At 38.4% G+C, this 22,103-nt stretch overlaps 1 protein-coding gene across 2 annotated transcripts in view; it reads right to left on the bottom strand.

Moving 5' to 3' along the window:
* Positions 1–22,103, bottom strand: part of LOC133623684 (angiopoietin-related protein 1) — a 120,672-nt gene that overhangs the window by 37,325 nt on the left and 61,244 nt on the right. For both annotated transcript variants that reach the window (XM_072916290.1, XM_061986975.2), the window contains 2 exons: positions 15,499–15,662; positions 15,215–15,433 (listed from right to left, as the gene is read on the bottom strand). In XM_072916290.1, coding sequence (XP_072772391.1) covers positions 15,215–15,364 — 150 coding nt within the window. In that variant the 5' untranslated portion in view covers positions 15,365–15,433; positions 15,499–15,662. The remainder of the gene's footprint in view (positions 1–15,214; positions 15,434–15,498; positions 15,663–22,103) is intronic.

Raw genomic sequence — 22,103 nt, 5'->3', positions numbered from 1 at the left:
CATACCAAGGACTATAAAACTGGGACACATTGCCTCCCTGCTTGGCACTCAGCATCAAGGGTTGGAATTGGGGGTTAAATCACCAAAATTATTCCCGAGTGTGGCGCACGCTGCTGCTCACTGCTCCCCTCCCCGGGGGTGAACATGGGGATGGGTCAAAAGGATCAAATTTCACCACACCCAGGGTGTGTGTGATGATTGTGTTGCGCCAGACCAGTTCTTCCTCCCAGGGAATCTAAGTTACTGGTCAATCCCAAGTTCTTTCGATGACATATATGCTGAGTAAGAAGGACCATAAAGACAGAATTGGAATATTTTCAAGTTTTACTTAAGCTTTAGGAGGTCAACATAACCAATACATACATATCGGCTACTCTAGTGGATCTGACATTCAAACGGAAAAGCCCACTCCTTGCACACAAAGAAAGTCCCCATCTCCCCCCTCGCAACACTGACAAGGAGAGAGACGTGGGGGTTGTCTTCACATTCCTACGGTGAAGACACTAACCAGGCATCTGAAATGTCGAAAGAAACTGGTAGAATATACAAAAAGGAAAAGTGCTAGCTACTCTAAACATATATGCATCCTCCACGATTGTTAGGGCTTTAACTTAAATTGATTGCCAAAGTTGACCAACTCGTCAGATTATGTCGTCATCTTTTTACGATCAAGGTGAGAGGCATCATTTATATTCCTGTATTAATATGTATTTTATGTACTGCTTTTATATTTCCTGTATTTTATATTATTACTTTAAATTGGGCTTCACGGTGGCAGAGGGGTTAGTGCATCTGCCTCACAATACGAAGGTCCTGAGTAGTCTTGGGTTCAATCCCGGGCTCGGGATCTTTCTGTGTGGAGTTTGCATGTTCTCCCCGTGACTGCGTGGGTTCCCTCCGGGTACTCCGGCTTCCTCCCACCTCCAAAGACATGCACCTGGGGATAGGTTGATTGGCAACACTAAATTGGCCCTAGTGTGTGAATGTGAGTGTGAATGTTGTCTGTCTATCTGTGTTGGCCCTGCGATGAGGTGGCGACATGTCCAGGGTGTACCCCGCCTTCCGCCCGATTGTAGCTGAGATAGGCTCCAGCGCCCCCCGCGACCCCAAAGGGAATAAGCGGTAGAAAATGGATGGATGGATGGATACTTTAAATTGTTTTTTATATATATTTTTTTTATCCTGTAAAGCGTCTTTGAGTGCTCTAAAAAGCGCTATACTAAATAAAATGTATTATTATTATTATTATTATGATTTAGAGTAAACTTTCACGAGCTCCGAGGCGTGAAAGCAGCTCACCAGCAGCACCAGCTGTTAGCTACTTCTGATCACGACACCGCTAAAAATAGTTAATCTGCGTTAGCGCTTATTAAGAAAATATCACAAATACTGTCATGATCTGTTGCTCGGGTCATGGCTTGATTTATGTTTTGTGGCTTTTTTCCCCCCTGTGTTAGTCTGTTTCCATGCCCTAACCTCTTTCTTTTCGTTGACTTTTGGTTTCCATGGACACTAATTCTCCACACCTGCCCCTGTTTTAGTAATTAGTGTTCCCCAGCAGCTGTTAAGTTAATCACTCCCCTTTATACGTGCTAGTCACTCAGCACAAGTCGCTGGGTCAACGCTTGCTTTTGTGACATTTACGTTTCTTCTTGTTTTTCACCACGCTTAAGTGTTTTCCCTGATTATAGACTTCCTCGCTGTTCACCCTTGGTGACTATTAGTTTTTTTTTAGCTCCACGTTTATTTAGCGTCTTGAGTTTTTGTATTTTTGGCCTTGCCTCAAAGAATAAAAGGACAGACTCCTAACTGCACGCAGCTCCTGCTTGTCTTTCTGCATGGGAGGGAACACAACCATCGCAGACAAATACTTGGTTAATATTCAAGTCACAAAATGTAAATGGAGTATTGTTGGCCCTTTTTGGATGTTTTTTTTAGAGGGATTTATGGACGGAATAGAGGACCTCCCATTGACTTAATTCAGGGGTCGGCAACCCGCGGCTCCGGAGCCGCATGCGGCTCTTTGATCACTCTGAACTTGCTGAACCCCCCAATTTTCCCGTGAGACTTCCGGATTTCAGTGCCTCTCGCGGAAAACTCCCGGGATTAATATTCACCGATTTTCACCTTTACAGTTATAATAAGGGCGTGCCATGATGGTACAACATTTGGCGCCCTCTACAATCTGTATTAACAGCGTGCCAGCCCAACACTTGTTATAAAATATACATCTTCTGCTTGCACACGTACGTGACAGCAAGGCATACTTGGTCAACAGCCACACAGGTTACACTGACGGTGACCATATAAAACAACTTTAATACTCTCACTAATAATGCGCCACACTTTGAACCAAAACCAAACAAGAATGACAAACACATTTCGGGAGAACATCTGCACCTTAACACAACATAAACACAACAGAACAAACACCCAGAATCCCATGCAGCCCTGACTCTTCCGGGCTACATTATACACCCCTGCTACCACCAAACCCCGCCCCCCCCCAACCCTGCTCCCTCACACATGAACCCCCCCCCGCCCCCCTCTCTCTCTCTGTGCGTCGGTTGAGGTGGGCGGGGGGTGTATAATGTATCCCGGAAGAGTTAGGGCTGCATGGGATTCTGGGTATTTGTCCTGTTGTGTTTATGTTGTGTTACGGTGCAGATGTTCTCCCGAAATGTGTTTGTCATTCTTGTTTGGTGTGGGTTCACAGCAGGGCCGGCCCGTGGCATAGGCCGTATAGGCAAATGCTAAGGGCGCCGTCCATCAGGGGGCGCCACGCCAGTGCCACAAATGTTGGAGAGAAAAAAAGAAAAGCAAAAAAAGTTGATAGTATTATTTCTAAATACAAAAAATAATCCCACGTTAACTAAAATGCAAAGTAAAGCCTATTTAATAGAAATATTATTTGTTACAACATTACGCCCCCTCACCCCCTCCCTCTCCCCCCTCACGGTGCGCCCCCTCCCTTCCCGTATCATGACTCTTTTTGGACGTCACCACATCAAAAAATCAACACAAGATGTCAAAACGGCCAAAACTGTCAGGTGCCCAGGGAAGAAAAAAGAGAAAAGAAGAGGAGGAGAAACGAGAAAAGACAGAGGTAGCAGGTAGGTGAGCCGAACATGAAATTATTTGTCTGTTACAGAATGTGATAGTAACCCGGCTTTTTAGCATTAAGCTAATGTCACATGATTCGGCAATTGCTAATCAATAAATAGCTAGTTCTGTTTTAACGTCGGGTTAATATTGTGGAGGGGGCTAAATTGTTATGGAAAATAATAATGTAACGTTAGGTAATTACAGTACTCCCACCTTACATTCCTCAGGGACATTTGTATTAGATCTTTTAAGCAGCTGTTTTTTGTTTACATTGTTATTGCCTTCTGGTTAGCTATATTTGCCCTGCAGGTAATAGTCACTTTTCCACCCCTTTATATATTAGGTATAGTTGTAAGTAAAAAAAAAAAAGGTCAAAGACAAAGCTATTCGGTTTCTTGTGAGTATATACACTTCACTGCCGATGTGGGGGGGCGCCACCTAAAATCTTGCCTAGGGCGCCAGATTGGTTAGGGCCGGGCCTGGTTCACAGTGTGGCGCATTATTAGTAAGAGTGTTAAAGTTTTTTTTATACCGCCACCGTCAGTGTAACCTGTGTGGTTGTTGACCAAGTATGCTTTGCTGTCACCTACGTGAGCAAGCGGAAGCCCCATACAACGTGTGGCTGATCAGGCACGATGGTTGTAGTGGGTGCTGTTTGCTGTACCATCACGGCACACATGACGCTGACAAGCGCCATTCATTTAAAACCCGCGTGCCGCACCAGCTTTCAAATTCCATATAAAGGCGTGGGCAGCGTGTCTGAGACCCCTGGATTATACATAGCACAAAGCAAAAAAAAAAACTTTGTATGCAGTGTTATTTCATTTAAAATTTCCAAAAATTTTTGCGGCTCCCATTGTTTTCTATAATTTGTGAAACCGGTCAAAATGGCTCTTTGACTGGTAAAGGTTGCCGACCCCTGACTTAATTGTAAACAGACTTTTATTTATGAGTTAGACAGCATTAAAAAAATACATCCATTGTCATTTTTCTCATAATGATTATGAACGATAGGCAAAACTCCAAAATAAAGTGTATTTTTCCCCTTATTTCCCATGTTAACTGTTTTTGTTCCAATACATCAGGACACATTTTTTGTATATGTAAATGAGATAAAAAAAATAACAATTCTGATTATATTTGTTTTTTTGTATAATGGTCATTATACGATTTTAGCATTATTTATGCTATATGTTTAATAGCCTAACTGCTGTATAGGGAAATATCGGTAAAAATAACAGTAGCACACTTGTAGTCCAATAATTCTAAAAGGAGAAAAAAAAGGAAGGAAATACTTGTAAAGAAAAATAAGTTAAATAATTAATCATCCATTCATCCAATTTACTACCCTCATGATGAATTAAAAATAACAAACTAATAAATTAAGTAACAAATGTGATAATTTCAATTAAAAAAAGGAAAAGTTATGAAGCATATAAATAATACAAATGCATGAATTTGTATTATTTTTTTAATATTATGAATTTGTTTGCATAATAATTCCCAATGCATTATTATTATTACTAAACAACAAAATAAAAACATAAAATTAATTACACATACATTGCTCGCCACGTATTAATTTTTTATTAGCATATTTTTTATCATTTTATTTTTTAAAGCGTATATTTTTTTAAAGCATATTTTATAACATTTTGGGCCCAAATTAAGCAATTTCAAACATTAATAAGGCAAAAGGGACAAAAAATATCAATACTACAGTAATATTGGCCACTGGATGAGACCAAACCTGATCAGAGTGCGCTGTACAGTGTCGTGGCCACTGATTGGCTCAGCTACAGGAAGCATGACTATATTAGTCTAAAATAGTAAAAACGTGACTAAAGGGTAGGGATGTCCCGATCCAGGTTTTTGCACTTCCGATCCGATACCGATATTGTTTTTGCACTTCCGATCCGATACCGATACCGATACTGACCGATACTGGCCAATCCGAGCATGTATTAAAGTTTAAAGTTATTTAGCCTACTTAGTTGTCAGAATCATGTTGAAAAGGGTTTTAGTACTCTTGATAACAACTAGCCAGCTGAATTAGGGGAGTTTGAATAATACACAATGGTTGGTAACAAGAAACTGACCTGTTTATTCAAGGATAAACACAAAATAGACAAAATTATACATGACAAACAGAAATGGCATCATTGAACTAGGGCTGGGCGATATGGCCTTTTTTTAATATTGCAATATTTTAAGGCCATATTGCGATACACGATATATATCTCGATATTTTGCCTTAGCCTTGAATGAACACTTGATGCATATAATCACAGCAGTATGATGATTCTATGTGTCTACATTAAAACATTCTTCTTCATACTGCATTAATATATGCTACTTTTAAACTTTCATGCAGAGAAGGAAATCACAACTAAAAAAAAATCACTATTTTTTTCATACGGTGTTGATGTGGAAATGTTTGCCTCGGCATTTTGATGGTGTGGACGTGTGGCACCGAATGGAGATAAGCGTCTCGACAGACCTTACAATATTTGAACAATGATGACGAAAACTGTTTTCTCTGTCGTGTCCGTGTGTCGAAAATTGTTATGCGCTTATTTTTTTATTTGATTTTGTGCGTGGCATAGATTTGCCGTGCGCAGAGGACGCTTGAGCAGGTGCGCACCTTAGCGGCTGCGCTAGCATCACAGCTAACGTTAGCCATGCCGCTACCTCGCTCTCTGCTGGGAGAGGGCGTATACGTATGTGACGTATGACGTGACAGTATGTGACGTGTGTAAGAAGGTGCGCTCGCTGTCTGTGAGAGGGAGACATAGGAAAGAGAGAAGAGCCTGTCGTGTAATGCCAGCAGCTAAAAGCAACTGCATGAGAATCCACAGACGTGTGGATGTGTTGAAGGTGTGCTGGAAAATGCGGAACGGAAATTAGGGAGCAGCAGAAAAGTGGAATGTATTATTTAAATCGGTGCGTTGGAAAACACGGACCAGAGTTTTTTTTAAACTGGATCTGGATCGGCATTTTCCCATGCCTTGCCGATACGCATTTTTTTGCAAATATCGGCGGCCGATCCGATCCAAATATCGGATCTGGACATCCCTACTAAAGGGTTTTTTTCATGTCTAGAGGGCTCTCATATTGTTGAAAAACGTATTTAGAAGGTGGTAAACAGTAGGAGTGTAACCCTTTGGGCACCCAACAATTCGATCTGATTCCGATTCCTGGAGTGATGATTCGATTCAACACGATTCTTAATTCAAACCGGTTTTCGCAATGTATTATTCGGTATAATAATTATAATGAAACTTTTTCAAAACAGGTTCCATGTTAGAAAAGCTCCGTCTTGTTGCATGGAAATGGCCTAAAAACTTATTTTTAAAAATAGATTCCTATAAAAAACATATACATACAGTACAGGCCAATAGTTTGGTCACACCTTGGGGCGGTACGGCTCGGTTGGTAGAGCGGCCGTGCCGGCAACTTGAGGATTCCAGGTTCAATCCCTGCTTCCGCCATCCTAGTCACTGCCGTTGTGTCCGTGGGCAAGACACTTTACCCACCTGCTCCCAGTGCCACCCACACTGGTTTAAATGTAACTTAGATATTGGGTTTCACTATGTAAAGCGCTTTGAGTCACTAGAGAAAAGTGCTATATAAATATAATTCACTTCACCTTCTCCTCAGTCAATGAGTTTTCTTTATTTACATGACTATTTACATTACATAATTCATAATAAACATCCCTTTCAAATGTTTTAAAATATATATCTTTAAATGATTAAAACTTATTTATTTTTTCCCACCAGTAAGTACATATACAGTACAGGCAAAAAGTTTGGACACACCTTCTCCTCATTCAATGTGTTTTCTTTATTTTCATGACTATTTACATTGTAGATTGTCACTGAAGGCATCAAAACTATGAATGAAGATGTGGAGTTATGTACTTAACAAAAAAAAGTAACTGAAAACTTGTTTTATATTCTAGTGTCTTCAAAATAGCCACCCTTTGCTCCGATTACTGCTTTGCACACTCTTGGCATTCTCTCGATGGGCTTCAAGCACGCCTGTGAAGTGAAAACCATTTCACCTCTTGAAGCTCATGGAGAGAATGCCAAGAGTGTGTGAAAAAGTAATTAGAGCAAAGGGTGGCTATTTTGAAGAAACTAGAATATAAAAACATGTTTTCAGTTATTTCCCCTTTTATTTATGAAGTACATAACTCCACGTGTTCATTCATAGTTTTGATTCTCTGAACCTTTTGATGATGAGGACGGCGTGGCGCAGTGGAAGAATGGCCGTGCGCGACCCGAGGGTCCCTGGTTCAATCCCCACCTAGTACCAACCTCGTCATGTCCGTTGTGTCCTGAGCAAGACACTTCACCCTTGCTCCTGATGGCTGCTGGTTAGCGCCTTGCATGGCAGCTCCCTCCATCAGTGTGTGAATGTGTGTGTGAATGGGTAAATGTGGAAGTAGTGTCAAAGCGCTTTGAGTACCTTGAAGGTAGAAAAGCGCTATACAAGTACAACCCATTTATCATTTATTTATTACGGACCGTAGATGGTGAAATCCCTAAATTCCTTGCAATAGCTGGTAGAGAAATGTAGTTCTTAAACTGTTCAACCATTTGCTCACGCATTTGTTGACAAAGTGGGGACCCTCGCCCCATCCTTGTTTGTGAATGACTGAGCATTTCATGGAAGCCGCTTTTATACCCAATCATGGCACCCACCTGTTCCCAATTTGCCTGTTCAACTGTGGGATGTTCCAAATAAGTGTTTGATGAGCATTCCTCAACTTTCTCTGGCGATGGATTTGAAAAGCCAGGACTACGAGACTGACAAAAAGTTTCTACCCACAGGCCATAATCTCAGGACCATTAATGTATATTAGTAACCTATCATTTCAAACAGGTACATTTCCAAACAAAATGAAAATAGCTAAAGTTGCACCAATTTACAAGACTGGCGACAAACATCAATTTACAAACTATAGACCTGTTTCCTTACTTCCACAATTTTCTAAAATCATTGAAAAACTGTTCAATAACAGATTAGAGAGTTTGATAAATAAAAATAGAATACTCGAAGAAAATCAATATGGATACAGAGCTAATGTTTCAACTTCGATGGCTTTAATTGAAATTACAGAAGAAATTACCAATACTATAGATAATAAAAAATGTGCGGCAGCAGTTTTTATGGATCTAACTAAAGCATTTGACACAATTAATCACAATATTTTAATCAAAAAACTAGAACGATATGGCATCAGAGGGTTAGTCTTAAACTGGATAAGAAGTTATCTAATGAACAGGAAACAATACGTGAAGGTAGGCGAACACACCTCTACAACGCTAAATATATCCTGTGGTGTACCTCAGGGATCAATACTAGGACCTAAATTATTCAATCTATATATAAATGACATTTGTAAAGTTACAAAAGATTTAAAGTTAGTATTATTTGCGGATGATACAACAGCGTTTTGTTCAGGAGAGAACACACAGAAGATACTACAAATAATAACAGAAGAAATGAACAAATTAAAAAGATGGTTTGACAAAAACAGACTATCGTTGAATCTCAGTAAAACTAAAATAATGCTATTTGGTAACAGTAGAAGAGAAAGTCAAACACAAATAGACGGAATAGAAATTGAAAGAGTAAATGAAACCAAATTTCTAGGTAGAATGATTGATGATAAATTGAACTGAAAATCTCACGTAAAAAATATACAACATAAAGTAGCAAGAAACACGTCAATAATGAATAAAGCAAAACATGTTCTAGACAAAAAAATCACTTCATATTCTCTACTGCTCACTAGTGTTACATATCTGAGTTACTGTGTAGAAATATGGGGAAATAATTACAAAAGTACACTTCACTCACTAACGGTGTTACAAAAAAGATCAGTTATAATAATACATAATGTTGGATATAGAGAACACACAAATCCTTTATTTATTGAATCAAAGATACTGAAATTCTACGACATAGTGAATTTGCAAACAGCTAAAATTATACACAAAGCAAACTATAACCTGCTACCCAAGAATATACAACAATTCTTCTCAAAAAAAAGAGGAGAAATATAATCTTAGGGAGAAATGTAATTTAAAACATTTGTATGCACGTACAACACTTAAGACCTTCAGTATATCAGTATGTGGAATTAAATGATGGAATGGATTAAGCAAAGCAATCAAACAATGTACTAATATGATCCACTTCAAGAAACTCTTCAAACTTAAAGTGTTTACAAAGTACAAAGAAGAAGAACCATGATAAACATTCTGAATTTATTTAACTCATCCATTCTTTCACTCACAAAATAATCTTACTTATCTCAACATATGAAATGTAACTTACTTCACCAATTATTATTTATTTACTTATTTTTATTGTGATTACTTATGGAGTATATTGTGAATAAATTGAGAACAGGAAGTGAACAAAAGTTTTAGCAACAGTTATGTCAAAGAAAAGGGGTAGGATTAAATAAGCTCTGCTTCTTCCTACTCCTTTTCGAACATGTTGAAAAGAGAAACTGGAGATTGTGATGTATCATGTTGTATACTTGCATGTTCCAAATAAACTCAAACTCAAACTCATGATGCTTGTGAATGCTAACTTGTGAATGCTAGCTCCCCCAGCTACCCCTCCACCCCCTTTTTACTTTTATCTTTTGAACAAAATACAGCTACCATGACCACCCCCGAACTGTGACGAACCATCACTGTAGACACTTTTCACCTTTTGATCACTAAAGACACTTTAACCGCACTGAATGAGAAGGTGTGTCCAAACTTTTGGCCTGTACTATATATATGTATATATTTTTAAAAAAAATCTATTTTTACAAACATGTTTTTAGGCCATTTCCATGCAACAAGGAGGAGCTTTTAAATTGATTTATTAAAGTTCCGAATCGGGATGAATAATAATTGCGATTCTGAGGTGATTGGATTTTTTTGTGTACCACTAGTACTTTTTTTTTTTTTTCCCAACTTCTTTTATTGACATTTTCAAATAGACAGAAAAAAGTGCAAGTCGAAACAGTACAATTTTAAAGTCAGTAAATTATTCACACCCTTTCCCTTAAAACCCAAACCACCCACCCACCCTCCCACCCCACTCAGGTCCCACCAACAGGGACAAATGGCACAATTATATAACAAGTAAGACGACAAAGACAGACACATTCTCACACACACACATACGAGGCCAGAGACAGACAGACGGGCTGAAAAGGAGAGAGAGGGAGAAAAAAATAAAATATATATAAAAAAATATACAATAATAATAATAAAATAAAAATAAAAATTTAATAATAATAATAATAATAATAATATATAATAAAATAAAAATAGAATAAAATAATACTAATAAATAAAAGGGAGATTATTCCGCATCTGCGTCTGGGTACTTTTTATTTTTTATTGCTATGGCCATGGAAATATTTTGGTTTATAATGAATAATTCCTACTTGGCAAAAATGTGTTCATCGCGGTCACGTCCGTAACCAGTTAACAGCGACAAACAAGGGTTTTCTGCACACACATTTGGCCTTTCTGTCATCATGTGCGCCTTAACAGATTAAACTGCACTGGCCCTATTAGATAAATTCAATTAAATTAAACCAATTAAAAACGAACTGAGGGATAGAGCAGCATTACCTACACTCACCGGCCACACTGTCATGAGATGCACCATTTAGCCTCGCTTATTGAATGGTGGCAATATCCCAAAAGACTGTTATGAAGTAATAAAATGTCACTGTGATGTGCATAAAGGGTGTCATTGAGGGTCGGCTCCTGGCATAAACACACTTGTTTCGGGTCAGAAATGCTCTGTTCAGGTCAACTGTTCCTATAACCCTACTCAGTGGCCTATTGGTTAGAGCAGAGTTTTTCAACCACTGTGCCGCGGCACACTAGTGTGCCATGAGATATTGTCTGGTGTGCCGTGGGAAATTATGCAACTTCACCTAATTGGTCCAAAACATATTTTTAGCAAATCAATAATTATAATCTGCAAATAATGTGCCGTTGCTTAGTGTCTGTGCTGTGTAAACCCATACATGCCAACTTTTGAAATCAGAAAAACCTAGTAGCCAGGGTCCAGGGGCCGCAGGCCCCGGTAGGTCCAGGACAAAGTCCTGGTGGGGGGTTCAGGGGGGCCGACGCAAAATGATTATTAGCATTCAGACAGGTTAAAATGTTGCTAAAACCATCACATTTCTATCAGTCACAGTGACTTTTCAAAACAAAAATATTACAGCAAAAATCATATGGGTTGATTGACATGTTTATTCTGTAAGCTAACTTCAATAGTTTGAAATTATTTTGACAGTTAATGCCAGTTATCCTGTCAACCTTTCACAAGACTTCAATTTGTTAATTGAAAGTATAAACAGTATAAACACTTTTTACAGTAAACAAATGGTAAAACAGTACTAAACAATTCCATTTAAAAAAAATTGGTGTGATTATTAACTTTCTGTCCAAGCTTGTATAATCTACTGCCTTGTTCAATTGTAAAAAATATTCTGTGCCTAAAATTCACATTTCTATCACAATTATCATACTGTAAACATGGTAAGCTAACTTCATTAAAATTAATAGTCCTGTCAATAGCATGGAATTACAATTCAAATGTAGTTTTTTTGTAAGCCTTTCAAAAGAATTCAAAATATGAAAAATTAATGCAAATTAATTTAAGCCATCAGACACTTGAAAATCGTTATCGTTATCACAAATAAAAAGATATACTGTACACAGAAATTATTTTTGATTTGATTTATTGTTTATGTAATAAAAGATTTACTTAAAATTGTATGTTTTGTGAGTTTTTTTATGCTACGAACTGTACTTACCGGCGATGTAAACCGAAGGAGACATTTCCGTAATGAAAGCTGCAACACCCTTTTTAGATCCCATCATCACTGCAGCATTATCGGCAGCAAAGCAAACCAAATTCTGCCAAGGAATTTCGTTTGAGTCTATTTCTTCCGCGAGTATTTTGTAAATGTTTTCGCCTGTGGAAGCCGTATTGCATTCCCTCAAAGACAGAAGTACTGACAATACTTTTCCAATGTCGTCATAGAAATATCGAACACAAATGGGGTACAGTTTTACATCGTCATAATCGGTGCTGTCGTCAGTCGACATGCTAAATGGTTCCCAACGTGGTCTTTTACATCGCTAATTCCTCCGTGTCCGATCGAAAAATCTTGTCTGCACAAGGTGCAATTCGCGTAGTTTTCACCCTTTTTGGAACGGATAATTATTCCCGGATAGGCTTTTGAATATTCTTCACGGAATGACTGCAGTTTTCTTTTCGGTTTAAGACTCGTTTGCGATTTTTCTCCGGCTGATTCCATGATCGTTCGCTCGTTTGGAAACAATGGCAACTGGTGCCTCGTGCTTGGCAGCGGTGCTATAAATAGCCTCGCGCATGGCATTCGGAATGGCTCGATAGGAAGTTACGGGAAGCAGTGTCGATTGTCATTGTTGTTACGCGATTTCGTGAATAAAACTTAAAAAAAAAAAAAATGTTTTTAATTAATGAAAAACCGTATTTTTTATCACTGCAACCGTAACCCGGAATAGGTAGATGAAAACCGTTCTAATTACGGGAAAACCGGGATAGTTGGCAGGTATGTAAACCACGTAATACTCCATGTCAGTAGGTGGCAGCAGGTAGTTAATTGCTTTGTAAAAGTCGTAAAGTGTCGGGTGAGACGAGGATGGTTTGTTGTGATCCCAATATGCAGACCACATCGGGAGGCAGTGTGCAGGTAAAAAGGTATGTAATGCTTAAACCAAAATTGTACGTAAGGGAAAGGCAATGGCTACGCAAAACGAAAGTAAAACTGAACTGGCTACAAAGTAAACAGAACGCTGGACGACAGCAAAAACTTACTGCGTCCACAAAGTACGTCCGTTCTTGACATGACAATCAACAATGTCCACACAAATAAGGATAGCAACAATCATACTTGCCAACCTTGAGACCTCCGATTTCAGGAGGTGGGGGGAAGGGGGTGGGGGTGGGGGTGGGACGGGGGCGTGGCTTAAAGGGGAGGAGTATATTTACAGCTAGAATTCACCAAGTCAAGTATTTCATATATATATATATAACACCACATCAATCATCAAGAAGGCTCAGCAGCGGCTACACTTCCTTAGAGTCCTCGGGAAGTACAACCTGAAGCCTGACCTGCTGCTGACCTTCTACCGCTCGTCCATCGAGAGCCTGCTGACCTACTGTATTACGGTATGGTACGGCAGCTGCACTGCAGCAGACAGGGAGAGGCTGCAAAGAGTGGTCAAGACGGCTCAGAAGATCATCGGCCGCCCTCTCCCCTCTCTGACGGACATCTACACCTTCCGCTGCCTCAACAGAGCCAGTGCCATCATCAAGGACAGCACCCACCCTGGCTCTGACCTGTTCCACCTGCTGCCCTCTGGGAAGCGCTACAGGTGCATTAAAACCAAAACAAACAGGCTAAAGAACAGCTTCTTCCCCAGGGCCATAACCATCCTGAACGGACTGCCCCATTGTCCCTCATAACTGCCTTCTCTTCGGTGCAATAACCCATTCCACCAACCACCCTGTTTTTGTTTTTGTTTTTTTCATGTATATATTCATTTCACACCATATTCATTGCACTTCTACATTTTTTATATTTTTATATATTTGCACATTGTTTTTCTAGCATGCACACATCGCACTGTATGGAATGGCCTCAATCTCGTTACCTTGCGTAATGACAATAAAGCTGATTCTGATATATATATATATATATATATATATATATATATATATATATATATATATATATATATATATATATATATATATATATGTATATATATATATATATATATATATATATGTATGTATATATATATATATATATATATATATATATATATATGTATATATATATATGTATATATATATATATGTATATATATATATATATATATATATATATATAAAATAAATACTTGAATTTCAGTGTTCATTTATTTACACATATACACACACATAACACTCATCTACTCATTGTTGAGTTAAGGGTTGAATTGTCCATCCTTGTTCTATTCTCTGTCACTATTTTTTGAACCATGCTGAACACCCTCTCTGATGATGCATTGCTGTGTGGCACGCACAAAAGTGCTTTCATCAAATGCACTAGATGGCAGTATTGTCCTGTTTAAGAGTGTCACAACATTGCTGTTTACGGCAGACGAACTGCTTTACGGTAGACAAAAAAGTGACTGCTGTTGTTGTGTGTTGCTGCCACGCTGGGAGGACGTTAATGAAACTGCCTAACAATAAACCCACATAAGAAACCAAGAACTCGCCCTCCATCATTCTATAGTTATAACGTGATTGGGCAGGTACGCTTTTTTATATGGTGGAGGACCTGAATTTCGGGAGATTTTCGGGAGAAAATTTGTCCCGGGAGGTTTTCGGGAGAGGCGCTGAATTTCGGGAGTCTCCCGGAAAATCCGGGAGGGTTGGCAAGTATGGCAACAATGTAAACAGCCTTGCTTGCTAACGCAAACCAGGTGCGCAGAATAGCGCTCAACGGAAGACATGAAACTGCTACAGGAAAACACCAACAAAACAGGAAGAGACACCAAAATAACAGAACTAAAGCACTACACACAGGAAAACACTAACAAACTCAAAATAAGGCACGACGACCTGGTGGAGTTTCATTTTTTTTAACGTTTTCTGCTGGTGGTGTGCCTCCGGATTTTTTAAATGAGAAAAATGTGCCTTGAAAACACTGGGTTAGAGTGTCCGCCCTGAGATCGGTAGGTTATAGTCATACCAAAGACTATAAAAATTGGACCCGTTACCTCCATGCTTGGCACTCAGCTTCAAGGGATGGAATTGGGGGTTAAATCACCAAAAATAATTCCCGGGCGCAGCCACCGCTGCTGCTCACTGCTCCCCTCACCTCCCAGGAGGGTGAACAAGGGGATGGGTCAAATGCAGAGGACACAAATTTCACCACACCTAGTGCGTGTGTGACAATCATTGATACTTTAACTTAACCCTAGTACGGTAATATCAAAGGAGGCCACAAAAAGCCTGGCGTCCTTACCTGGTTGGTGTACTCGCCACACTGGGCGCCGCCGCCATTGCGCGGAGCGGTGGCGTTGAGCTGGTGGTCGGCTCCGGCCGCAGCTAGGAGCACGGTGAGGGCACAGAGCGCCGAGCACCGTCCCCACAGGGGAAGGTTAGGGTTGGTCATGGATGCTGGTTAGTGCTCCCCCGTCCTCTTGGCGACGGACTTCTGCAGGTGAGGCTCTGCTGACTCGGCCTACAGCGAGAGAAGCCACGTCACTTTGTGCAGCAGAGCGGCAGTAAAGCGGAATGTTTACTGACCTCAGTGGCAGACGATCTCCAACCCCAACGCTGGCCTGCCTTTGGGTGAGGGGTTGTCTCCATGGTACACGTCTCTTTTCTTCTGCGTATCACTCGCCCTCTCTGTGTGTGTGTGTGTGTCGCCTCGCTTTACTTTCGCTAGACATCTTAGTCCCATAATCCACCTGTAAGAGGATTCAGAAGGAGCAAGACGGATGTTAAAATAATGGCAGAGAGCATGCATGAGCGCATAAGGCAAAACATTCCCGGGGTTTTAGCTAAGAGTCTATCTTTGGCTGTTTTAAAGTCCAGCCCTGGATATACTTTTAAAAAACACTTTTCAAGCGTATAAAGTCTCTTGCAAGTCTGCCTTGCAATAAATATCATTATATTTAATATAATAATTACAAAACCCAAAACCAGTGAAGGTGTCACGTTGTGTACCGTATTTTTCGGAGTATAAGTCGCACCGGCCGAAAATGCATAATGAAGGAAAAAAAACATACCATACCCATACTTGCCAACCCTCCCGAATTGTCCGGGAGACTCCCGAAATTCAGCGCCTCTCCCGAAAACCTCCCAGGACAAATATTCTCCCGAAAAACTCCCGATTTTCAGCCGGAGCTGGAGGCCACGCCCCCTCCAACTCCATGCGGACCTGAGTGAGGACAGCCTTTTTTTCGAGGACAACAGGGTGACAAGAACTAAATCATCCAGACTAGAGATAAATTGTATTATGTTTATCTTACCTAAATATAAATATATTTATTAATTAAAAAAAAAAAAACTAAATAAATGTTTACTATGTTTTGCTAAAAACATCAAAATTGTATTTTTATTTGTATTTTTTCTGACTCCTTATTACATCCAGCCATAGAATTATACATTAAAATAAACATATTTGAAATAATTAATTTTAAATGATCATAATAATTCATTTAAAATGACCATATTTAATTATTAAAATAATTGCTTGTTTATCAACAACTTTAGCATTTTATTCATTACATTTTGAGTTAAGTTATGTTATATTCCTTAAGATTTATTTATGCAAGTTTGAAGTATCAATTATCTAAACACAGTGTTGTTTGCATATTTTCAGTATATATATATATATATATATATATATATATTAGAGATGCGCGGATAGGCAATTATTTCATCCGCAACCGCATCAGAAAGTCGTCAACCATCCGCAATCCACCCGATCTAACATTTGATCAGAACCGCATCCGCCCGCACCCGCCCGTTGTTATATATCTAATATAGACGATGCAAGGCATTAGTGAGGTTATAAAGCTTTTGCCTGTTAAAGAAAGGAGACTGATCCAATGCAGCACAGACATTCGCGTGCCACACTGTCACGACCCAGACGCACACCAGTGCGCAATCATATGGGAGCCGCGCTGAGCGCACCTCCAAGCGCGTCTCGCTGCCGGCGACGGCCGGGTATGTGCCCGACGCTCCAGCGCCATCCATTTTCAGGGCTAGTTGATTCGGCAGGTGGGTTGTTACACACTCCTTAGCGGGTTCCAACTTCCATGGCCACCGTCCTAGCTGCTGTCTATATCAACCAGGGTGAGCCCCACCCCTTTCGTCTCTAATATATATATACACACCGTATGTATGAAATTCTAGCTGTCAATATACTCCTCCCCTCTTAACCACGCCCCCACCCCAACCACACCCCCGATCACGCCCCCCCCTCCCCCACCTCACGAAATTGGAGGTCTCAAGGTTGGCAAGTATGACCATACCATACCAACTTTATTTATAAAGCCCTTTAAAACACAGTTGAAGAACAAAGGGCTGTACACCACAAAGAAATAGAGGCAAAGGACAGACTAAAAAAATAACATTTAAAACAGAAGTAAAATACACATTGAAAAAGTGAAATACAAATTACCCTAAGAACAATTTGTTAGATAAAAAGCAGTTAAGAAGTTAAAAACCGTTAAAAAAGTTAAAAACAGTTTAAAGTCTCAGTAATTAATATATATATATATATATATATATATATATATATATATATATATATATATATATATTAATATAAGACGCACTGGAGTATAAGTCACATTTTTGGGGGAAATGTATTTGATAAAAGCCAACACCAAGAATAAACATTTGAAAGGCAATTTAAAATAAATAAAGAATAGTGAACAACAGGCTGAATAAGTGTACGTTATATGAGGCATAAATAACCAACTGGTATGTTAACGTAACATATTATGGTAAGAGTCTGTCATGTCTGTGTAATCATGTTTTGTTTTAGTCATGTTTTGTTTAGTTATTGGACTCTTTAGTTTCTGGCTTTTCACTCCCTTGTCTTGTTTCCATAGTTACCCATTAGTTTCACCTGTTCCACGTTTGGACTCATTGTGCACTCTTGTTTGTCACCATAGCAACCCATTAGTTTTCACCTGTCACGTCACGCACCTGTTTCACGTTTTGAGTCATGCACCTGTTTTCACCAATCATGTCACTGTTATTTAAGTCTACCTTTGTTCATCACTCATTCTGCCTGCATTGTCTTTATGCCACACCGGTTCATGTCTCTTTCTGACCAAGTAAGTTTCCTAGTCCATGCCATAGCTTCTGATCTATTTAGCAGCTTCACTTGTGTTTTAGGCACGCTTGCCTTTTTTTGTTGTATTTTTGTGTTTGTGGGAGTGAGTGATTTATGTTAAATAAATCCAAGCTTACCTTCACGCTGTCGTCCGGAGCCGTTTTTTTGCGTTGGAAGAACAACCCCGCAGCAAGCTGCCACCCCCCCACGTGACAGAATGCAGGCAGCACGAGTGATGAACAAAGGTACACTTAAATAACAGTGACATGATTGGTGAAAACAGGTGCGTGACTCAAAACGTGAAACAGGTGCGTGACGTGACAGGTGAAAACTAATGGGTTGCTATGGTGACAAACAAGAGTGCACAATGAGTCCAAACGTGGAACAGGTGAAACTAATGGGCAACTATGGAAACAAGACAAGGGAGTGAAAAGCTAGAAACTAAAGAGTCCAATAACTAAACAAAACATGACTAAAACAAAACATGATTACATAGACATGACAGAGTCATTCAAATAACTATAACATATAGAACATGCTATACGTTTACCAAACAATCTGTCACTCCTAATCGCTAAATCCCATGAAATCTTATACGTCTAGTCTCTTACGTGAATGAGCTAAATAATATTTGATATTTTACGCTATTGTGTTAATAATTTCACACATAAGTAGATATTATCGGCCGATAAATGCGTTAAAATGTAATATCGGAAATTATCAGTATCGTTTTTTTTTGTTTTTTTAAAAAATTAAAACAACATAAAAAACACAAGATACACTTACAATTAGTGCACCAACCCAAAAAACCTCCCTCCCCCATTTACTACACTCATTCACACAAAAGGGTTGTTTCTTTCTGTTATTAATATTGTGGTTCCTACATTATATATCAATATATATCAATACAGTCTGCAAGGGATACAGTCCGTAAGCACACATGATTGTGCGTGCTGCTGCTCCACTAATAGTACTAACCTTTAACACTTAATTTGACTCATTTTCATTAATTACTAGTTTCTATGTAACTGTTTTTATATTGTTTTACTTTTTTTTTTAATTCAAGAAAATGTTTTTAAATGTATTTATCTTATTTTATAAATTTTTTTAAAAAGTACTTTATCTTCACCATACCTGGTTGTCCAAATTAGGCATAATAATGTGTTAATTCCACGACTGTATATATCGGTTGATATCGGTATCGGTAATTAAAGAGTTGGACAATATCGGAAATCGGCAAAAAGCCATTATCATACATCCCTACACATAAGTCGCTCCTGAGTATAAGTCGCACCCCCCGGCCAAACTATGAAAAAAACTGCAACTTATAGTCAGAAAAATACGGTAATTGGTAAATAAAAACAGAATACAATGATATGCAAATCCTTTTCAACCTATATTCAATTGAATAGACTGCAAAGACAAGATATTTAATGTTCAAACTGGTAAACTTTGTTATTTTTTGCAATTATTAGCTCATTTGGAATTTGATGCCCGCAACATGTTTTGAAAAAGCTGGCACAAGTGGCAAAAATGACTAAGAAAGATCCATTTTCTACCGCTTGTCCCTTTTGGGGTCGCTGGAGCCAATCTCAGCTGCATTCGGGCGGAAGGCGGGGTACACCCTGGACAAGTGGCCACCTCATCACAGGGCCAACACAGATAGACAGAGAACATTCACACACTAGGGACCAATTTAGTGTTGCCGATTCAAGATTCAAGATTGTTTAACTGTGCATACACTGCAAAAAGTCAGTGTTCAAAAACAATAAAAAATAAAATAAAATAAAAATGAGGGGTATTTTATTTGAACTAAGCAAAATTATCTGCCAATAGAACAAGAACATTTGGCTTGTCAAGACTTTCCAAAACAAGTCAAATTAGCTAACTTCAATGAACCCACAAATACCTTAAAATAAGTATATTCTCACTAATAACAAGTGCACTTTCTTGATCTTAAATGAAGTAAATGCTAGTGCCATTATCTTGACATAATTATATGCGCTTGGCATTACATTTCTTGAAACCAGCAAATTTATACTAAAAACTAGTTTATTTTTCTTAATGGAAAGGAAACAGTTAAGAATGTATTTCTTAACTGCGAGAGATAAGTTTGGACCAAAACACTTAAAACAAGTAAAACACTCTAACATAAAATCTGCTTAGTAAGAATTATCTTATCAGACAAAAAATAGGCAAATATCACCCTTATTTGAGATATTTCATCTTACTTAGATTTCAGTTTTTGCAGTGTACTTTATTCCTTTAACTTCACTGCAAAAAGTCAGTGTTCAAAAACAAGAAAAAATAATACAAAAATGAGGGGTATTTTATTTGAACTAAGCAAAATTATCTGCCAATAGAACAAGAACATTTGGCTTGTCAAGACTTTCCAAAACAAGTCAAATTAGCTAACCTCAATGAACCCACAAATACCTTAAAATAAGTATATTCTCACTAATAAGTGCATTTTTCTTGGTAGAAAAAAAAAAAAAAGACACCTTTTTGCTCAATATGTTGAAAAATATTCTTAAATGAAGTAAATGCTAGTGCCATTATCTTGACATAATGATATGCGCTCGGCATCATGATTTTATTTTCATGCTTAAAATAAGAAATAATGACTTTAAAAAAGTAGTTTTATACTTGTGAGTGTTGATGACACAGCTTTGCAACACTTGATATTCTAGTTTCAAGCATGTTTTACTCAATATAGGTCATCAAATTTCACCAACAAGATGTAATATCTTACTGAGATCATTTAGGACCAAAACACTTAAAACAAGTAAAACACTCTAACATAAAATCTGCTTACACTACAAAAAGTCAGTGTTCAAAAACAAGAAGAAATAATACAAAAATGAGGGGTATTTTATTTGAACTAAGCAAAATTATCTGCCAATAGAACAAGAAAATTTGGCTTGTCAAGACTTTCCAAAACAAGTCAAATTAGCTAACCTCAATGAACCCCAAAATACCTTAAAATAAGTATATTCTCACTAATAAGTGCATTTTTCTTGGTAGAAAAAAAAGACACCTTTTTGCTCAATATGTTGAATAATATTCTTAAATGAAGTAAATGCTAGTGCCATTATCTTGACATAATGATATGCGCTCGGCATCATGATTTTTTTTTCATGCTTGAAATAAGAAATGATGACTTTAAAAAAGTAGTTTTATACTTGTGAGTGTTGATGACACAGCTTTGCAACACTTGATATTCTAGTTTCAAGCAAGTTTTACTCAATATAGGTCATCAAATCTCAGCAACAAGCTGTAATATCTTACTGAGATCAAAACCCTTAAAACAAGTAAAACACTATCATAAAATCTGCTTAGTCAAAATAATTATCTTAACAGACAGAAAATAAGCAAATATCACCCTTATTTGAGATATTTCATCTTACTTAGATTGCAGTTTTTGCAGTGTATGACTATAAACAGACAATGAAAATCTTACTTTGCTAGTCCACCCTTCAACAAGTCACACCGTACTTAGCTAAAATAAATTTAAAAAAATGTATATACAAGGCACAGTGAGTAACATAACATTATTGCACATTCTGATTCACAGTCCACAGTATAAATATGGAGGTGACCTTGGGTGACCAGTTAAAAGTGTCTTTAGTGATCAAAGGTGAAAAGTGTCTACAGTGATGGTTCTTCACAGTTCGGGGGTGGTCATGGTAGCTGTATTTTGTTCAAAAGATAAAAGTAAAATGGGGCTGGTAGCTGGGGGAGCTAGCATTCACAAGCCTGATGGCCTGTGGGTAGAAACTGTTTGTCAGTCTCGTAGTCCTGGCTTTTCAAGTCCATCGCCAGAGATAGTTGAGGAATGCTCATCAAACACTTATTTGGAATATCCCACATGTAATTGGGAACAGGTGGGTGCCATGATTGGGTATAAAAGCAGCTTCCATGAAATGCTCAGTCATTCACAAACAAGGATGGGGGGAGGGTCACCACTTTGTCAACAAATGTGTGAGCAAATTGTCAACATTTCTCAACCAGCTATTGCAAGGAATTTAGGGATTTCACCATCTACGGTCCTTAATAT

The sequence above is a fragment of the Nerophis lumbriciformis genome, linkage group LG26 (assembly GCF_033978685.3).
Source record: "Nerophis lumbriciformis linkage group LG26, RoL_Nlum_v2.1, whole genome shotgun sequence".
NCBI classification, from domain to species: domain Eukaryota; kingdom Metazoa; phylum Chordata; class Actinopteri; order Syngnathiformes; family Syngnathidae; genus Nerophis; species Nerophis lumbriciformis.
Note: the sequence above shows the minus strand (reverse complement) of the source record. Positions and strands in the feature narration are given on the sequence as shown.